Source organism: Xenia sp. Carnegie-2017, unplaced genomic scaffold (genome assembly GCF_021976095.1).
Source record: "Xenia sp. Carnegie-2017 unplaced genomic scaffold, XeniaSp_v1 HiC_scaffold_41, whole genome shotgun sequence".
Classification (NCBI taxonomy): Eukaryota; Metazoa; Cnidaria; class Anthozoa; order Malacalcyonacea; family Xeniidae; genus Xenia; species Xenia sp. Carnegie-2017.
This window is the reverse complement of record NW_025813506.1, coordinates 852,659-872,740: the sequence shown is the minus strand read 5'-3', so window position 1 is coordinate 872,740 and position 20,082 is coordinate 852,659. Positions and strand designations below refer to the sequence as shown.

General features: G+C 35.3%; 1 protein-coding gene across 1 annotated transcript in view; it reads left to right on the top strand.

The window, feature by feature from the left end:
- The window catches only part of LOC124456030 (UPF0705 protein C11orf49 homolog), a 56,002-nt gene that overhangs the window by 18,377 nt on the left and 17,543 nt on the right, over positions 1-20,082 (top strand). The window contains exons 4-6 of the mRNA XM_047006575.1: positions 6,450-6,523; positions 10,373-10,503; positions 10,970-11,054. Of these exons, the coding sequence (XP_046862531.1) occupies positions 6,450-6,523; positions 10,373-10,503; positions 10,970-11,054 (290 nt within the window). The remainder of the gene's footprint in view (positions 1-6,449; positions 6,524-10,372; positions 10,504-10,969; positions 11,055-20,082) is intronic.

The window sequence follows — 20,082 nt, the reverse complement described above, 5'->3', positions numbered from 1 at the left end:
TTGCTATGTGTCTATCTGATGCTGCACTTGAATGTTTTGATAAAAAGATCAGAAAAGGCTATTTTGAAGAACTTTGTAGAAATGCTAATGATCAAGTTTATTCATCTTTCCTGTGTTTGATGTCATTGTCAAGCGTCATCAGACTTCCTATTGAGTCTTATTATCCCATTTCTTCTTCTGATGTTATGGATTCTCTTTCAATTATGTTTAATTGCACTATCCAACCAAGGGAGATGTTTGAATTGGCAAAAGAGACTGACAAAATACACATCTTTCGTTGTGCATTTCAACCAGTGGACTATTTAGAAAAGAAGAATGCCCCAAAAGCAAACAATCATTATGTACCTCTCTGTCGCAAAAATCCAACATTTGCATTAGTGATGAAGCACTATTTTTACTCCTTATCTCCTAAATATGTATTTTCCTGAAATCTTGTCCACCAGTTTCATTAAAACGCTAACGAGTCCCTGTCAGCTTTCCAAGATGTCTCACCACATAAGGAAACACAAATAAGTGTCAAACCAGCCAGTTCAAAAAAAAAGTTCAAGCAAACTTCTCTTGACCAAGTCATGACAAAAAGAAGAAAGATATTGGAGGAGCCCACCACTAAAACACTGTTCGAAAGGAGAATTGTGCCTTCTGTAGTGGAAATAGTATCCTCAAACACTTCAAACTCCCATGCTTTAGATGTTGTTACTGGATATCGCTACGATATTTCAAACTTCGTGAATTTGTCTGCTCCTTTGACTGACCAAGATAAATACGCTTTGATTTGTAATCTCTGGAAACCCGAGTCAACTTACGATTTCCTGTAACCATCATTAAAGGTAGTGGTCGAAGAAAGTTTCAATATGACTGGTTAAACATGACCGAATTTTCGTGGTTAGCATACTCTGCCAGAGTTGATGGTGCTTTCTGTTTAAATTGTGTTCTTTTTGGGGGCGAGTCCACTCACAATGCTTCTAAACTAAAACAACTATTTAAAGAACCTTTTAAAACATGGAACGTAGCTTTGCAGCGATTTCGTGATCATAATAAGAAATCGCAAGTACACAAAACAGCCACCATTCGTTTCTCTCATTTTAAAGAGGCAATGGAGCAAAGGTCTGTGCCCATCGATTGTCAGCTTAATTCAATTCGACATGATCAAATCAAGAAAAACAGGGAAAGATTGCGACCTATAGTTGATGCTATTTTACTTTGTGGTCGGCAAAACATCGCATTAAGAGGACACAGAGATGATTCTAAATTCATTGAACAGGCCAATGTGAACACTGGTAACTTCCAAGAAATTTTAAAATATGGTGCCAGGTGTGGAAATTCTTCTTTAAATGATTATCTCGACGCTGCTCCACGTAATGCGACTTATAGATCAAAGACAACACCGAATCAGTTGATCGAAATTTGTGGAGACATGCTATCATCTAGAATAGTTGAAGAGGTTAAACATGCAAAGTATTTTTCTATCTTGATGGATGAAGCCACAGATTGTGCAAATATCGAACAGATGTCTTTGGTTATTCGCTTTGTGGACAAGCATTTCTTAATTCGTGAAGATTTCCTTGGATTTATTCCATGCACAGAGGGCCTATCTGGTGAAGCAGTAGCTAATGCAATTTTAAAACACCTTAAACGTTTAGAATTGTCAATTGATTATTGTCGTGGTCAAGGCTATGATGGAGCAGGGAACATGGCCGGTAACTATTCTGGTGCAGCAGCCCGAATAATAGCTATTCAAGAGAAAGCAGTGTATGTGCATTGTAATTCGCATATTCTTAATCTTTGTATTGCATCATCTTGTAAAGAACAGTTCGTACGAAATATGATGGATGCAGTTCGTGTGACGTCCGAGTTCTTTCGATTTTCCCCAAAACGTTTTGATTTGCTAAAGAAGATAATTAAGAAAGAACTGCCCAACTGCCGTCACAAAGTTATTATCGACGTTTGTAAGACCAGGTGGGTGGCAAGGATTGACGGTTTATTAAATTTTATCGAAGCTTTCCCGGCTATTGTTCAATGTTTAGACGAAATCAAGGATAATGTTGACGGGCACTGGAATGACGGATCAACTGAAAAAGCTAACGGTCTCTATCACAGCATCGACAATTTTCAATTTATTTTGGTCCTTGTAATTGTTTCCGGCTTTCTGGAGATAACCAGACCACTTACTGTTCAGTTACAAGATTCTAGTCTAGATACAAATGCAGCTCGTGAAAAGGTTTCTCTTTTGTTCGTTATGTTGGAGAGGTTCCGATCTGATATTGAAAGAAAGCATGAAACGTGGTTCAAGAATGCTGCTGACCTTGTTGGTACTCTTCCTTCTAAGCCACGAACAACTCGTTTACAGAGTCACAGACCCAATACTCCAGCAGAGTCCATTTTGGAGTATTATCGTAGGGTTGCGTCCATTCCTTTCCTGGATCATCTTATTTCGGAAATTAAAAAACGCTTTTCTGAAAGAAACTTGAACATTTTGGATGCCACATATGGAATGCCAAAAAATGTTTTGTCGAATCCAGAGGGATGGAAAGAAAGATTTTCTCAGTTTCTTAACAAATATAAAGACGACCTGCCCCAGCCTCGTCTTCTTCCCACCGAGCTTGAAATGTGGTTTGAAAAATGTCGTTTATCTAAAGATAGCTTGCCGTCTAACCTCGGCGATGTTTTGAAGTTTGCAGACAAGGCCTCTTTTCCTAACATATTAACTGGTTTTCTAATATTCGCAACAATTCCAGTAACTACTTGTACATGTGAACGATCCGTTTCTACCCTAAGACGACTTAAAACATATTTGCGAAATTCCATGTCAGAAAGTCGATTAAGTGCTTTAGCTATGTTAAATGTCCATCGCGAAATCCCGCTTGATATTGACGAGGTTATCGATTTATTTGCAAAAAAACATCCAAGGAGAATTATCTTGCGTGAAGTTATAAATGATGATTGATAACTTTGGCTTTTCTAATCCAGTCATCGGCTAATCTTGGTGGTTGCCAAAGCTTGCTCACTTTTGCCAGTAAAAAACATGTTGGGTTTCGCAGTATCTTGGCGAAAAAATGATCGAATATGGCTTAAAATTCAAAAAGTTGAAGTCACCATCCACAACTTGTTAGGTAGAGGGAATAAAATCTCTTGACGGAATTCTTGATGCCTATGCTGTGATTTACAATGCATTGGATTATAGGAGTAGTATTACCAACGAAAAAAAGAATAACATTTATTATTACTTGTTGCCTGCCTTTAATACGATGATTACATCTTGAACATTTCTTTGCTATGTCTACGTATCTTTTCCTGCTGTTGGAGGAGTGGTATTATCAATGAAAAAAAAAGAATAACATTTATTATTACTTGTTGCCTGCCTTTGTTACGATGATTACATCTTGAACATTTCTTTGCTATGTCTACGTATCTTTTTCTGTTGTTGTTGGAGGAGTGATATTATCAACGAAATAAGAAGAATAACATTTATCATCACTTGTTGCCTGCCTTTGGTACGATGATTACATCTTGAACATTTCTTTGCTATGTCTACGTATCTTTTTCTGTTGTTGGAGGAGTGGTATTACCAACGAAAAAAAGAATAACATTTATTATTACTTGTTGCCTGCCTTTAATACGATGATTACATCTTGAACATTTCTTTGCTATGTCTACGTATCTTTTTCTTGCTGTTGTTGGAGGAGTGATATTGTCAATGAAAGAAGAAGAATGACATTTATCATCACTTGTTGCCTGCCTTTGGTACGATGATTACATCTTGAACATTTCTTTGCTATGTCTACGTATCTTTTCTGTTGTTGTTGGAGGAGTGATATTATCAACGAAATAAGAAGAATAACATTTATCATCACTTGTTGCCTGCCTTTGGTACGATGATTACATCGTGAACATTTCTTTGCTATGTCTACGTATCTTTTCTGCTGCTGTTGGAGGAGTGGTATTATCAATGAAAGAAGAAGAATAACATTTATCATTACTTGTTGCCTGCCTTTGGTACGATGATTACATCTTGAACATTTCTTTGCTATGTCTACGTATCTTTTTCTGTTGTTGTTGGAGGAGTGATATTATCAACGAAATAAGAAGAATAACATTTATCATCACTTGTTGCCTGCCTTTGGTACGATGATTACATCTTGAACATTTCTTTGCTATGTCTACGTATCTTTTCTGTTGTTGTTGGAGGAGTGATATTATCAACGAAATAAGAAGAATGACATTTATCATCACTTGTTGCCTGCCTTTGGTACGATGATTACATCTTGAACATTTCTTTGCTATGTCTACGTATCTTTTCTGTTGTTGTTGGAGGAGTGATATTATCAACGAAATAAGAAGAATAACATTTATCATCACTTGTTGCCTGCCTTTGGTACGATGATTACATCTTGAACATTTCTTTGCTATGTCTACGTATCTTTTTCTGTTGTTGTTGGAGGAGTGATATTATCAACGAAATAAGAAGAATAACATTTATCATCACTTGTTGCCTGCCTTTGGTACGATGATTACATCTTGAACATTTCTTTGCTATGTCTACGTATCTTTTTCTGTTGTTGTTGGAGGAGTGATATTATCAACGAAATAAGAAGAATAACATTTATTATTACTTGTTGCCTGCCTTTAGTACGACGATTACATCGTGAACATTTCTATGCTATATCTACGTTCCTTTTCCTGCTGCTGTTGGAGGAGTGGTATTATGAAATATCAATGCAAATAGGAGAATAACGTCATTAGTTGTCCTTGCCTTCTTTTCACATCACTTTTACTACTGTTAGAAGAATGTGGTCAAAAACGTTTGCTTCATTTGTTTGATATAAGAAGGCGGCTCATGATTATTTTTGTGCTGTGAAATAGTTTCTTTGCTTTTCACAAAAAAAAATATGCCATGCTTCTCCCTTTTTGAAATCACTCGTGTATTGGAATGATACCCTCGTGATTGAAAGTTGTTGAGAAGGTATGAAACTTGAGAAAGCTGATAATAAAGATGAAACTGTTTAATAGTGAAAATTTTCATTTTAAATTATTGAAATTTACGAAAACTTAATTAACTAAGTAAAGCCAAGGTTTTTGCAAATTTTAACGTCAAAATGCGGGAAATCACATTTCCGAGGGTCTAAAATTCAAAATTTTCCGGGGGAGCATGCCCCCGGACCCCCTTAGAGGACTCGCGCCTTCGGCGCTCACAGTACTGCATCAGTCACGAAAATTGCTGGATCCGCCCCTGTGTACTATCTTGAATATCAAGAAAACGAGATGTCCCTTTTCGGAATTTCTTTTATTTTGTATTACTAGACACATATTATCATATGATCATTACATTCATTACTCAATATAGCGACTGTCTCTCTTTCCCCATGTGAGTACGGTTTTTAAAATCTCAAATATGAATGTCGTTGAAGACATTTTTTGATAAAACGATGTTTCAGTTCAAGCGACAACATCCAAACTATAATACTGTGGAGAAATTACATGCATCTGCCATATATTAAACAAAATCTTCCAACATCCTCTCAACTCAATGAAACTTTGCCGAACGCAATTAAAATTTGCTCGTAAAGTGTCTTCATTTGACAGCCGACATGCTTTCTCCGTTTACGAAAATATCTTAAATTTTACTAGGACTTACATGACATACGTGCCGGGGGAAGCCACTGACTGACTCTTAAGCTAAAGCTTCGTTTAACGGCTCAGATATTTTATATTCCACGGGAAATGTCGCACTTTGTCCCGGTGTCGCAATTGGCTCCAGCATCGACTGCTACTTTGATTGTATTTCAAAAACATCAGAGCTACGCAAGCGCGTTAACATTGAGCACTCAGTATTCACGCTTATCAATGGAAAAATTTTTCGTGTAAAATACATTCAAAACGTCGGTTAAGTGAAAATTATCAAATTCGAAGCCGTATGTACAAGCCTTAAATTTGTCGGAAGTTATTTATAGTAAGGTTATTTATATTGCAATACTGACAGTAACGTCAGCTTGTCATTTAGTTTAAACGTTTTTGAAAAGTTGTGAAAATCCCTTTTTGGGACGTTTAATGGCTTTACTTTTATAATGTCAATACAATGTTATTTGGATGTTTTCCTTGACATATAAACGTCGTAGCAAAACTACAACCAAAATACAACGTTGTATGAACGTCGTGTATGTTTTAGGTCCGAGCAGACGAATATATGACCAAAATATAACGTCGCGATATCGTATTTTTATCCTTACTTGGTATTTTTTGTAGTTTGTGGACACCCACATGTACGCTCTGCGCACCAATGTCGTTGTGTTTTATGATATGCAAATATATAAAACGTTGAATGATTTGTCATGTCAACAGTTTTCTAAAGTAGCCCACAGATGGAAAGTTAAAATTTTCGAAGTATTTCTAAATAGTCTACAAAGTATAGTATGTTTTTAACATCTTTGGTTTTTCTCTTTCTTTATCTGTAGGATGCGATTAGTCAACTATTGCTTCACAAAGAAGACAATCCATATTTTTGTTCGTCCAGATTTCTTTGCGAATAGTAAGTTCGTAATATGTATCTACTTTGTATGAATAGAAAGTAAGTTGTATAGTTATATGATTTCTATGAATATGACGTGGGTAACAGGACAAAAAATATTATTTAAGCCTGTCAAATTCCACTTCCGTCTGTTTACAATTTTCGTTTTTAACCAATAAGATTTCGTATAGTCTGACAAGCATCGAGTAAAAACACTTTAATGCTCAAAATAAAACATGCCTTCAAATTATCGCAAATGAAATTATAAAAACGAAGCATTTTTTGAAACTTTGCATTTCATCGCAGAATTGCTTATATATCAGTTTGTAAAATTTTCGTGTTAACTAGCCACGTACCTCCGTGGCCCTCAGAGCTATCAAAGATGACGCACGCCGTCTTTCGGTTAAAGTTATCAATTAAGTAACTCAATATAATTCTGCCACGATAATAAACTGATTTATGCCCAAGGGACTTTCCAAACGTGGTCATTTTCTGGGAAACTTTCAGCCTCACCATTGCTGTGATTTGTAACTTTTTTGCCGTCTTTGCCTAAATTTACATTATGTACTGTTCTTTTGGTCATTTTCGAAATTACTTTATATTTTAATGATCATAAACATGTGTATAGTTACCTAACGTTGTTATTGGAGTCTTTGGTTATCATGCAGCTAGTAATTATTTTTTTATATTTTGTTAGAATAGATTGAATTAGATTTAACAATAAATCAAAACAAAATCAAATGCCAATATCGGCAGTTTAAGATGTGGTCGCTCGAAAAATGAATTTTCTGTGGCCAGCACAAGGGATGTAAAGCCTTCTGGGATCTCTATCTTCTTCCCTCCTTCCCGAAAAAAATTTAAATTATCAGTTTTATCGTGGAGGACTTAGTAAGTCGTCGAGCACGAATATGTTTTTAGGTTTATTGAAATGTTCGACAAACTTATTCTAAAACATTGTTGCAAAGAGATTTTTGACAAAACCTGGTATAAAGGCGATTTTTTTTTGACCAGCATTTGTTTGTCATTCAAGCAGTATGGAATAACATCGTGCGTGACGTTTTGCTGGTTAACAGTGTTCATTATATGTTTTATATGTTTTTCATCGATCTAATTCCCCATTATTACATTTTTTTTATAACACCCATTAACCAAAATGCAGCAAGTAAATGGTTTGGTAGCCACCTTTCTTTTGATTCTAAAATGAACTAAGTGTTGTAAGCCATGTGTATTGCATGATTTTTTAAAATTAACTCTCGTATATAGGTATCCATATTCAGCAACTTCCTTCTAAGTGCTGCTCAAAATGGTAGTGTTCTTACGTCTGTATTTATAGTGTCTTTTTGTCTTAAAGAGCTAATATCACCCTAAAGTGGATGAATTTATAAACATTTGCAGTATATTTCATAACACAAAAGTTGATCTTCCTTGACTTTTTGGGCCTCAAAGTTGGCTTTTCTTGTGTTTGAACGCGGGTTGCTGTGACTGGGTCAAGTTCACCGGACGTGACGTATATTGGAGAACACGTTGCTTTTCAACGCTATAAATTTATAGTGTTTATTCAATAATATGGTGAGCGATACCACACATGCTTATTAAAAGAATACTCCTCGACTGTGCTACAAATGTCACTATAAAGTACAACGTTAAAAAGCAGCATGCTAAAAGCGCGGTGAACTAGACCTAGTTACAACACCTCTCGGTCAAACACGAAAAAAAGCCAACTTTAATTTCCAAAAAGACAAGGAAGGTAAATTTTCGTTTTATAAAACATATTCCAAATGTTCTTAAAGTGTTTATGCGTCGTTTTAGCCCCTCTTTTTATTAGCTAAATATAAAGTTTGGACTATTTGATGGACTATGACATGTCGATGGACTTAAACAGATAAATATAAGTTCATTAAATTTGCCACTGAAGTTGGGTACTATTTGCGAACTTTCTACGACGCAATATTGAAACTTGTGACGTTTTTAGTTGAAGTAGTTTGTTAAACACGCCTGTTTCCGTCAATGTAATATTATATTATTGTAGATGATTTTATTGTCGATTTTCTTGTTTTACAAACAAATAAATACACAAATTTCCATAAAATACAACAAGAAAAAGTATTCTGAAGACTTACGGCTTCAAATCATTGCTCAGACAATTCGCAATCGATGTCTGAATCTGTTTCTAATTCGAGCTCGTAATCCTTGGGTTGTGTCGGAGCAATCAAATAACTTTGCGTACGACGATGCACAGCTCGCTGAACCTGGTGATGAAGTACGCACTCCAAACGATCCTGATGGAATTCTGCCTTCAACATTAGAGGAACGAAACGGTATAATTCCACTCAATGAATGGTGAGTTGTTGTTTTTCCACATATGCTCCATTACTTCCTGTTTTCTCCTATTTATAAAATACCTAAAGTCAATTTACAACTCACAATGCTCCGACGTTTTAGGTGTAACTGTCAATGCTGTCATATTGAATTGTTAGAAGGAGCATTAGAGTACAGGTGTTGTAAGGAAATGGGATCAGCTCTACAGAAAATTAGTTTAAATGGTAGCATTGAGAAAATATTGTCCATTACACAACATGCAAAACTGAGCCTTTACTCCACGTGACTGTTCTTGAAAACCTCCGGCCGCTGTTGAGAGACAGAAATGGACGTGTAAAATAGTAAGATTGTTCAAGAATTTTCTTATTAACAGTGTTTCATCAACAATAATTTGTCAAACCTTAATTTCCTCAGGTACTTGAGGTTGAGAGCTGTGGCATGCAATGGTTTTCTTCAGTGATGGGTTATGGAGAATGTCTTGAATAATCTACAAAAGTTATATTGAGATTATATACCAAGAAACGTTTACAGCAATTGAACTGCAATTACTGCATCAAGCGTAAACTTATTTGTCGTTGTTTGCGATGGGTCGTCCCTTCCTTAGATGTTTCAGGAATCCATCCACGTCAATGGTTGTGATAGCATCTTTCTTCGACCTTCTTTTGAGTATGACTTGCACTCTCAAATTAAGGTCAAAACAAGAATCCTCAAAATGTGCCAAACATAAACAAGAGGTAAAGGAATCCTCAAACCAGGTGTAAGTTTGCGCACAAAATTTACCAATTTTCTTCGTCTTTGCGGATCTGGTTTTTTTGGGGGGAAACAGATGCATCGATATTCCTTTGGCTTTTGAATCATTGGCACAACTAAGTTGATTTGGTCCGCCAGCAACACAGCGTTTTCCTCCGCATTTGTTATTAAGATTACTAGTAGAATACGTCTTATTGATATATGTTTTCAATTATCAACGTCACAACTCGTTAACATAACGATGAAAAAGTTCGCAAAAAAATTGCTGAAAATCGTGACGTTGAACGTTCATAAAATCACTTCTACAAATCCAATTTTAATTATAACTGCAGGAATATAATAACTGAAACACCGTCTTTCAATTTAGCTAATAAAACAGGGGGGCTAAAATTCGTCGCATAAACACTTTAAAATCGTCAACTGTCTCTAAACAGATTATTACCCTAAAGATGATACAGGCTCTTTAATCAGGGCATGTTAACACTATAAATACATTGTAATATTAATATTGCTTTTTTTATTCGCTCTGAACATTTTATAAGCACTTCAAATACACGAAGAATTATGTTTTATATAACTTAATTAGCAGTTCACAATTCTTTAATATCGCGTTTTCAAATAAACTATCATGGGTGTAAGTGTGTGGGTGAGGGGGCTCTTATTTAGTTTGAGTAACGAGGTTTCTCATTTTCTCTCTGTTTACAAGTAAGCACTCAGTAATACGCTAACATGGTTAGCGAGGAGTATATATCAGTATTGTAATGTATTCGTTAGAGGCTATAATTAATCGATATTTGATAGTTTCAGCTGTATAGTCAAAGGAAATCATACTTTGTTTCGCGAGTACAACTTTGTTCGAGCAACCCCTCATAATCGGTCTTCGTTTATCGCCATGTTCTCTAATTGTTTCAAAACCATTGGACAATGTGGAGGTAGGAAGTTCCTTGCATATCGAATGTGTTTAAAACCATACATCAGATGTGGTAACGTAATTTTGATGTGACAATTGAAAAAAGAAGTGTAATGGCGGCATCTTCTTGGAAATCTGCAAGCTTATCAAACATGAAAGGGAACCGTTCATTTTATGTCAAAGCACGGAAGACTTTATGGCTTCCCTACAAAATACTTTAAAGGCTCTTAATTTATAATTGTTTTATAAAACAATTATTAAATTGTTTTTCATGGTATCAAGAATTGTTCAGACCTTGGTCAAAATTATTACTTATCTGCCTTAGCTTCGCTTCGGAAGGTAAAACTGATGTCGGTCTGAATAATTCTTTATATCATGCTCAATCTTATTCAATAACTTCTAATTGAATTGCTTAATTTACTAGTAATGAATATGCTTGTTTTTTTCTCGTTATACAAGTTGTATTTATAATATACTTGAATTTTTAGATTTGCTAAGTGTAAAAGAGTATCATTCATTGTTATCTTTGATTTGTTCTGATTTTCCTATTCATATTGTACAAAAGTCTGCTAGGTAAGTGTTGTTTTCATGCAATGTTGATGCAATCTTGATTGTGATTGGCTAAAAGTCTATAAGTAGTTCTCAAAATTTTGCCACCTTCTATTGAAAATTATTTGTAGACAACATAATTGTTCATGTGAAAATTCATAATGGTGAATTTTGCTCGAGATTTCCAAACGTTTTACAAACTCTTTTCGCTCGAACTATAAATGTTGACGCATGGAAAACTTTATGGCCTCCGTACAAAGTAGTTTAAAAGGTTCTGCGTTTATAACTGTAGTATAAAGCAATTATTCAATTTGGCTTTCGCATGATATCAAGAATTATTTAGACCTCTGTCAACGTTATATCCGCCTCATCTTCGTTTTTGCAGATAATTGTTGATATCATGCTCAATAACTATCTAACACTTGTTGATAGTGTGATCGTTTTTATACTCATTTTGTACTATTCTTATTTTGCCGTTTTTATTTTGGAACAGTACCTTTCAAACGAAAGTTCTGAAATTTTGTGTGCTTGATACCCGAATGAAATGATAAAAGGTCATCAGTGGAACGGCATATATTTGCATCTACGCTTGAATTTTGAATTTTTCCTTATTCTTGCGCTTATGTCATGCTTATGTCGCATGCCTCGTTAATTATCTTTGTTTGATCTTTTGTCTACGCTAGTGTGCTTATCTTTATTTCACTCGTGTGAAGCAGGCTTAAGCATCGATTTTGCACTATGCTATAAAAGAATATTTTGATAATAAGATGATGATGCTATCTTGTAAATGATGTAATTTCTGAAGAAAGGTTTTTCCTGTTATCACCAGTGCTTTCATCTTGTTCATCCAAATTTTGTTATTTGTCGTCTATTTAACCGCCAGCTGTAGATAATTTTTGTAAGTTTTCAGTTTCTTTATTTGTCTTTTTTGCTTTTAATTATCTTTCGTTCACTGCACTGTAATGCCTTTTCTATTTCACTAAAGTTCTGACAGCTATTCGCCCAAGCAAATTGTTTGGTCTTCCCAAATGGGTTTCTGCATTGTCTCACCCCAAAGTTCAATTTGATCTCTACGTACCATCTTATCAGCTGATCACTAAAATTACTTAATTGTTTTAAAATTACTTAATACACAACTTGCATTATTACGTCACTTAGTAGTCACGCACATGAAAACATTGTAATATGGCCAACAAGCGAAAGTCTGAAAGAGAGTTTACTGCTGTTCGTGGTCATTTTTCTGAGTCAAGAAGTACGAATGAAGGCCCTAATTCTTTTGAGAACTGTTGATCGGATCTTCAGGAAACTTCTAGCTGAGAAAGTCGCGGCAAATCGGCGCTAGACGATTCGATATTTGATATTTAAATCGATTTCCAACTTTTGTTCCGAAAGCCACAAAACATTCTCAAACTAAACCTCGTCCAATTGAAAAAGCAAGAATTACGGCGCCTTCTGCTGGAATTAAAAAACGCTTGCAACCAAGCAGACTGTTTTTTTAAGTAAACTTTCAATGCAATTGCGATGTTTTTATGTTCATGACTGCTAAGCGACGTAATAATTCAAGTTGTCTATTGTTTTACACATTGTCCTTTCTTAAGGCCTGTTCACACGATCCGTTTTGTCGGATTTGATTGTTTTGGCTCCGACTTTTGGTTGCTTGTTCAGATGGTCCGAAAAATTTTAATGATATTTGTATTCGCAATAGTCGTTTGGGCAGCCATATGCGTTATCTAGTATGCATTTTTCGTATTTTTCTTCTTGTTTCCAAGTCTTTTTCAAATCTATGTAATTTGGCTTGTCGGCTTCCTCTGATCTTGTCCGATAAAAAAAGAGCAAGTTCTATTTCCATCCGATTTTTTCGACTAACGGACCCGACTGTCGGAGGCTCAATTTATAGGTATTCACACGGTCCGTATTTTCGGATCCGACCAAATTGATACGACAAATCAGATTGTGTGAACAGTCCTTTACGAACATGTTTAACTGATCTAATATGTGCTGTTTAAACATCTGAAAACATGCACTCTGAATGGAAGAGGGGGTGCAAAATCTTATATTATTCACAAGAGATGCGAGTTAAATTTTGCTAGAGCCTATTCTTGTGTCACACCACCAGCCATGTTGGTGGTTTGATACAAAAGAATATTTTATCAGGGTAAGTTGTAAAACATGGAATCTTGAATCTTGGAATCTACTTGTTTTAAATCATAAAGTAACATTTCTAGTTTCAAGTTCTAAGGACGCGTTCAATTTGCAATTTGAACATATTAATTCATTTAAGTTTGCCAATTTTGCATGCAATCTGCTTAGGAAAAATGGTAAATTAGCTACATTGGCATAATAGAAATGCGAAGGACACGAAATTACTTTCAATATAAGAGTAAAATTATGCGCACCCTGTGCGTTATAAGACTAAATTTTGTGAGTTGGTTTAATTCATATGTTACAACTTTTGCAATTGCCAACTATTAATTATTTATCACTAACAACCGTTATCGTACATAAAAGCCGTCGTCTCTGTAGCCGTAGTAAATACTTAACTGGAGGTGTGAGTATTTTGAGAGATACTTATGTGCAATCACGGCAATATTTCTTATAGTTCCTAGTAGCTTTCAATTATTGTAAACAGAACTTTACGTAATGTCTTGTATAAATAGAGTAGTTTAACCGAGTTTAACCATTGTAAAATAGACGTTTAACATTAACTGTGATCGTATATTGTTATCCTTGATATCCCTATTTGTTGGTGTTAACAAAACTTAACCCTTTGTAATAAGTAGATGACAACCGGCAACGGTATGTCAAATGAGCGGAAGATGATCACGAGTTATAATATGCGACTTGATATGCAATGTTATAGCCTTTTTCAGACTTTATTACACGGTAGAAGCGCGTAAGGTTTTCAGTTGAAAAAGGATTTTTAAAAACGATTTACTTAAGTAAATTTCAACGTGCACTTATTTTTGACTCGTATTTTATGAGATGCTACCTCGGTGAGAATCGTCGATATATGGAGTTTGTTTTTGTTAACAGAGACTACGGCTTTTATGTACCACGACGGTTGTTATATAGTGATAAATAATCAGTGGTTGGCAATAAAACAAGTTGTAGCAAATGAATTAAACCAACTCACAAAATTCGTTTTTATGACCTACAGGGGTGTATAATGTTGCTCTTATATTGAAAGTAATTTCGAGTCCGTCGCATTTCTATCGTGCCATTCTCGCTAATTTACCATACTTTCCTTAGCAGATTGCATGTAAAATTAGCAAACTTACCTGAAATAATAAGTCAAATTAAAAATTGAACACGTTTTTAGGACTTGTAAATAGAAATATTGCTTTATGATTTAAAGCAAATAGATTCCAAGATTCCAGATTCCAAGATTCCAAATTCCTGATTCGATGTTTTACAACTTACCATTTTATCAATATTATTGTTGGTAAGGCTGTCGTGGGCTAGCAGCATTGTTTGGTAAATCTCAAGAGAATGGTTGCAAGTCAAGAATACAAATTTTGCTATATAACCGTATCTTAAAATATTTATTTTATGCTCACAAACGCAGAAATAAAGTACGTAAAACGCAAAGAAAGGATGAAATGCATGAATTGCGTTGAAGAGTACCTTCTTTACTATTGTGTCAAATATTATAATGTTTGTTTTGTTTTTGGTTCATTCGCTCATAATCTTCAAGAGAATTTGCTGTAGAAAAAAACTTTGCATATAGTTTTTAAGCATCATGTTGCTCCTCAATCGTTCTATCATTATAACTAGTTCTTTTTTTATGATTAGTTTTTTATTTTTAGCTTGACAAAAAGTTTGTCAACGTGTGTTCTTTCAACACTGCCATCTTATCTTTGAAATAAAGCAGTAGCCTGTTGAACACATTGAATTAAAATACTTGAAACGCTACCAGTATTAAAAAGCACAATAATTCAATGAGGTTGAGTTGTATGCATAGACACAGGAGATTTTATCCCAGACACGCGTGTTTATTTCGCGATTCTCTCGAGGATATGTATACTAGACTGTGTAACGCATTTCTTGTGTGTGGGGTATCGGTCATACTTTAGCATCAGGGGGCGTATCTACGATTTTTCAAATATCAGTCATGGAACACCGTAGGCGTTCCGCACTTGGGAGGGGCGGGGGGGGGGTGAGTCCGAGGCATTGTCTCCTGGGAAATTTTGAATTTCAAAGCCTTGGAAATGCCATTTTCAGCGTTTTTAGAGCAATACGTTTTTTCCCAAAAAAAACCTGAAGTGAAGAATACTTGAATGTTTTGTCGAATATTTAGGCTCATTATCATGCCATATATTGGCATGCCTTGGAACATAAAGGTTCGTAGTGGACTACGAACAACAGTTTATCGCAAGCCAACACATACTGACCGACTACTAGACCAATCATCTTACAACCCTACATCACGCAAAGCCACCACAATCCGAACAATAACAAGACGTGCACAAATCATATGTGATTCACCGGACGCTCTACACAACGAAAACAACTATCTCAAACATATTTTTGACAAAAACAACTATAACTCTGACTTTATCAAACGCAACACTTACAAACCCAACGAACCTAACGAAACAAACAACTCAGTGACAACAGCAACGATATCTTACATCTGAGACTATCTCGCGTATCTTACGACCATACAACATACGTGTCGCACATAAACCAATCACAACGTTACGACAAGTACTAACGAACATAAAGGACAAAGAACAACCCAACGAACGACAAGGTGCAGTTTACAAAATAAACTGCTCCGACTGCCACGCCTCCTATATCGGGGAAACTGGCAGGAACTTAAACATAAGACTTGCTGAACAGAAACGAGCTACTAAGAAACAAGACAAAACTAATCACATTGCCGAACATCACCAAATCACAAAGCACAACATTGACTGGGACTCGGCAAAATGCATTACTTACAGTACTGACTATAGACAACGGCTTACATTAGAAAGTTGGTATACCAACTTGGAACAAACCCCCCTGTATACCAACTTGGAACAAACAGATCACAGCAATGAAGATGACTACCGCTAAGGTTGTCGAAACGTCAGTCAACAACAACAAAAACAGTCCTTCTCAGGACTTTATTAACCTGGACGATCACCAGTTATTGTTGTAGGACCAGTTTCCTTCTTGGCTACCCAATAGGGTATTCCTTGCTCCTTTTAGGATATTCCACTTTGAATCTCGCCTGACCTTTATTCTTCCCTTCTTTTGATGACTGCTTGATTCCTGTCAATATTACGATTGTGATCAAGGCCAGCCAATTGCAATCTTGCAAGCATTCCACCATAGCTTAAATGTTCCCTTTTTGGGACATATTTGAGCATTTTTTAGTGATAAACCTTTAATCCCCTTGTGTGGTCAAACTCAGTAATCGTGAAATTCCCCATGTCTTTAAGAATTTTTCTGTTGGTAACTACCTGTTCAAGGGCAACATGGGGAGTTGTTCCAGGTTTTAGCCAAAAAACAGCTTTTCTTTCTCTTCTGGATAAATTTTGGTGCTCTTATTTCTCAAAATGCTTGTGGCCTGACCAGTTGTGCTTATCTGCAACGTGATGGACAATTGAAACCCACCTTGGTCTCTCTTTGAATATCAGCATTGCCTTGGCAAGTTGAGACGCTCCAAAGATAGTTAGATACTGGCTTAACCCATTGAAGAAGCTCCTCATTTGTTTGCCCTTTTTGTTAACTTCGCAACCACTGATTCAGCTAAATGCCAGACATCACATTGATAAATAATTCCAGGATATTCAGATTTCATTTTGGCGGTGATTGTTGGTGTGTCTTTCAGCTGACAGGCAATGAATTGGTATATTTTTCCCCAATAGTTTATCCAAGCAACGTCTGCATCCCTCATATTCCATCGCGTAAGAGGAACTTGCTTCTGTTACTTAAACAAGAATGAAATCAATAACATATTTAGATGACTCTTCCATGACACTGTAGGTACCATATTTCGCAGAATGTCCCGTACTATCACAACTGCCATCCCCACAAAGGCTGCACCTTCTCTTGAAGTTTATTCAAAATAATTCTCTGGTGCTCTTTCCATGACTTATCAGCAACTTGAAATAGGTACCTCCCCTCGGTATGGTAAAACTGTTTTTCACTGAGAAACCAAAAGTTGAGTATATTGGCAAAACAGTGTAAACGAGTCTATGTGTTTCCAGAGAATAAAATGGCTGCAGGTATTAATAGATTTCTAACTGGAACATTGTTTATTACAGGCTAGGAATTCCGTGTATTAGTATACCCATTTAAACAAACTGTCTTTATTGTTAGGATTGTGCCTTATTCAATTTTTTTGTGCTCGCTAACAGGAAGGCCACAAGTGAAGCAAGGAAAGAGTAACATGTCCAGTTGACTTTGGAAAACTATGTATTTCGGCTCACTAACAAAACAACTATTCATTTTAATCCCGCTTAATTCATTTTGCTCGCATTCATTGTCAGATGATGTTATTGAAATTGAGCAACTAAAGTCACTGTCACTATAATCAACTATTTCTTCGTCGTTAACACTATCGGTCAATGATCATGTCTTACTAGTATCAATGCAATTATTTATCCTTTCATTCCATATTTCAACCTTCATCGTTTTTTCAGGTGTTCTACTTGTCTTTAATTTCATTGAATAAGTGTAATCATCATGAGGTGCTAACAATGGTCTTGTTATTGAAGAGAAAACACTTTCTTGAAAGGCGTATACTCATTTTGTCAGGATGCATATGTTGTTTGAACTTCGACATTTTTAAAGCCTTTACAAGAAGATTGCATTATATTTCAACGTCTGCAAACTTTGTTTTTTCTGGTTGCATTACTGTTTAGACAGTGGGACTCTGTGCTTCATTATGTATAAAATTATTCACATCGTCGAGATTAACGTCATCACACGAACAAGCGTCTGGAACAGATGTTAGGATTTCTTTCATAATCTACAAAAAGTGTATTGTATATAAGACGAATTATGAATATATGAATATATTCTAGTTATATGTTGAATTTAAGTTTGTATTAATGACGATATTACTTTGTGTTATACACTAATTTTAATTTTTAGTACCCACCTTTCTTTGTGAACGAATACGATGTTCCTTGCGATCTTTTGCAGACTTAGGTCTTTTGTCATTCAACGATTGTTGTGTGTGTTGAAATAATGTGGGGACAGCGTCTGTTTTTAATTTTCTTTAAGGTTGCAATGTATTAAAAACAATCGAGTCAACAAAGCAATCTGATGATCATCAATTTGTCTTTTACTCTAACTAATAATCGAAATCCCAAAATAGCAATGACTTCGCAAACTGCCCTAGTTTTATTTACTTTATCATAAACAAATGTTTGGGGCTTTTCAGTTTATGATCATTGATCATTCAATCATTGGACAGTTATACTACACATTGTTTAAGATTTAACATTATTTACATAAGAAGCTGTTTACTATAGCCTGTGATTTTAAGTCTTTTCTAATCCATAGAGCTTTTTTATTTTGACAATTTGACTGGAATGGTATTAAACCTGAGTATTTCACATACAGGAAATGTTGTCCCATGTCCCATATTGTCCCCTTTTCTAACTGAACGCCTCGTGTAGAGATGTCAAGGTGTGTTGATCTACGGCTCATATCAGATTGTTTGCCATAAATTGCAAATGGCTATTGATGTATGAAAAGCATTTTCTATAAAGTAAAAATGTCTTCCTATGTATGCAGATAAACCTTGAAATTTGGCATAACAGCAAAGTATTTTTCATGATCACTAAGTAATTTTTCTGATGATCATTATAATTTCTAGACTAAATTATTTCAGATTTACATTTAAACGAGCTTTGATCATATGAAAAGATATTTATCATAACCAGTTAGCATGACACATGAACCAATTTTAACATTCATGTAATTATATGATTAAAGGCATGTTGGTTACATTCTGTTTGTATTTGCAAATACAATGCTACTAGTGATTGCTATATAGCACACCTTGCATATACTTACAGAAGATAATAGTGAAATGCCTAATACACATTAATGGTATTAAGCTGTCCCTAATTGCAAATTTTCACTCTGGTAATTTTTGTTTAATCTTTGGCAGAAAAAAATTTTGAGTTTTTTCCCAAAAGGTGAATTTGCTGGCACTGTATGTGGAGATGGGTAAAGGGTTACCATAAACTTGCATGGTTTGAAGTCTGAGCTTTTCTATATGTATGAACTGTCCCTTGTAGTACCAAATTTCCAATTTAACTCATTACATAGAGGTTTGAATGGGGGTCTTAGGGGGGTCTATGCCTTACAACTTGGTAGAAATTTTTAAAGACAATGTCTTTTTTGGAATAGCATTATTGTAAAATAAATTTTACGTTTCTAGACATGATAATGGGCCATATATTTGGCATGATAATGAGCCTAATATTCGGCAAAACATTCTAGTATTGTTTACTTCATTTTCTTTTGAAAAAAACGTAAACAAAATGTGTCGTTTTTACGCAAAAACGATGCCCCAAAAGTACATTTTGTATTGCGCTAAAACGCTGAAAAATGCATTTTCAAGGCTCTGAAATTCAAAATTTCCCAGGGGAGAATGCCTCTGACCCCCCCAATTGCGGAGCGCCTTCGACGTTTTATGACTGAAATTTGAAAAATCCTAGATCCGCCTTTACTGTAGTATACTGTAATGATGATAGGTTTTGTAGTTTTATTTATTTATGACATTACACTCTGTAACATCCTGCACGATATATATGTCCTATCCTGACTTTTATTCCTATTCGGATAAATTTAGGCTGTTTTTTATTGAAAGATTGAATATCAATCTACAGTTTAAGCAGTCGCAATTTCTGCTTGGTTAACAATTTTACTTCAATATGAATGTTTACTAACTTCATTTTTATCATTCAAGCACATATTAAGTGCATTGTTATTTGTATGAAAAAAAGTCAAGGGAAATGTAGTCTTCAACTTTCTAAACCAATTATAACTGGGACTCATTGTAAACTATTATTTTTACATTCCACTTGTGTAAGCCTTATTC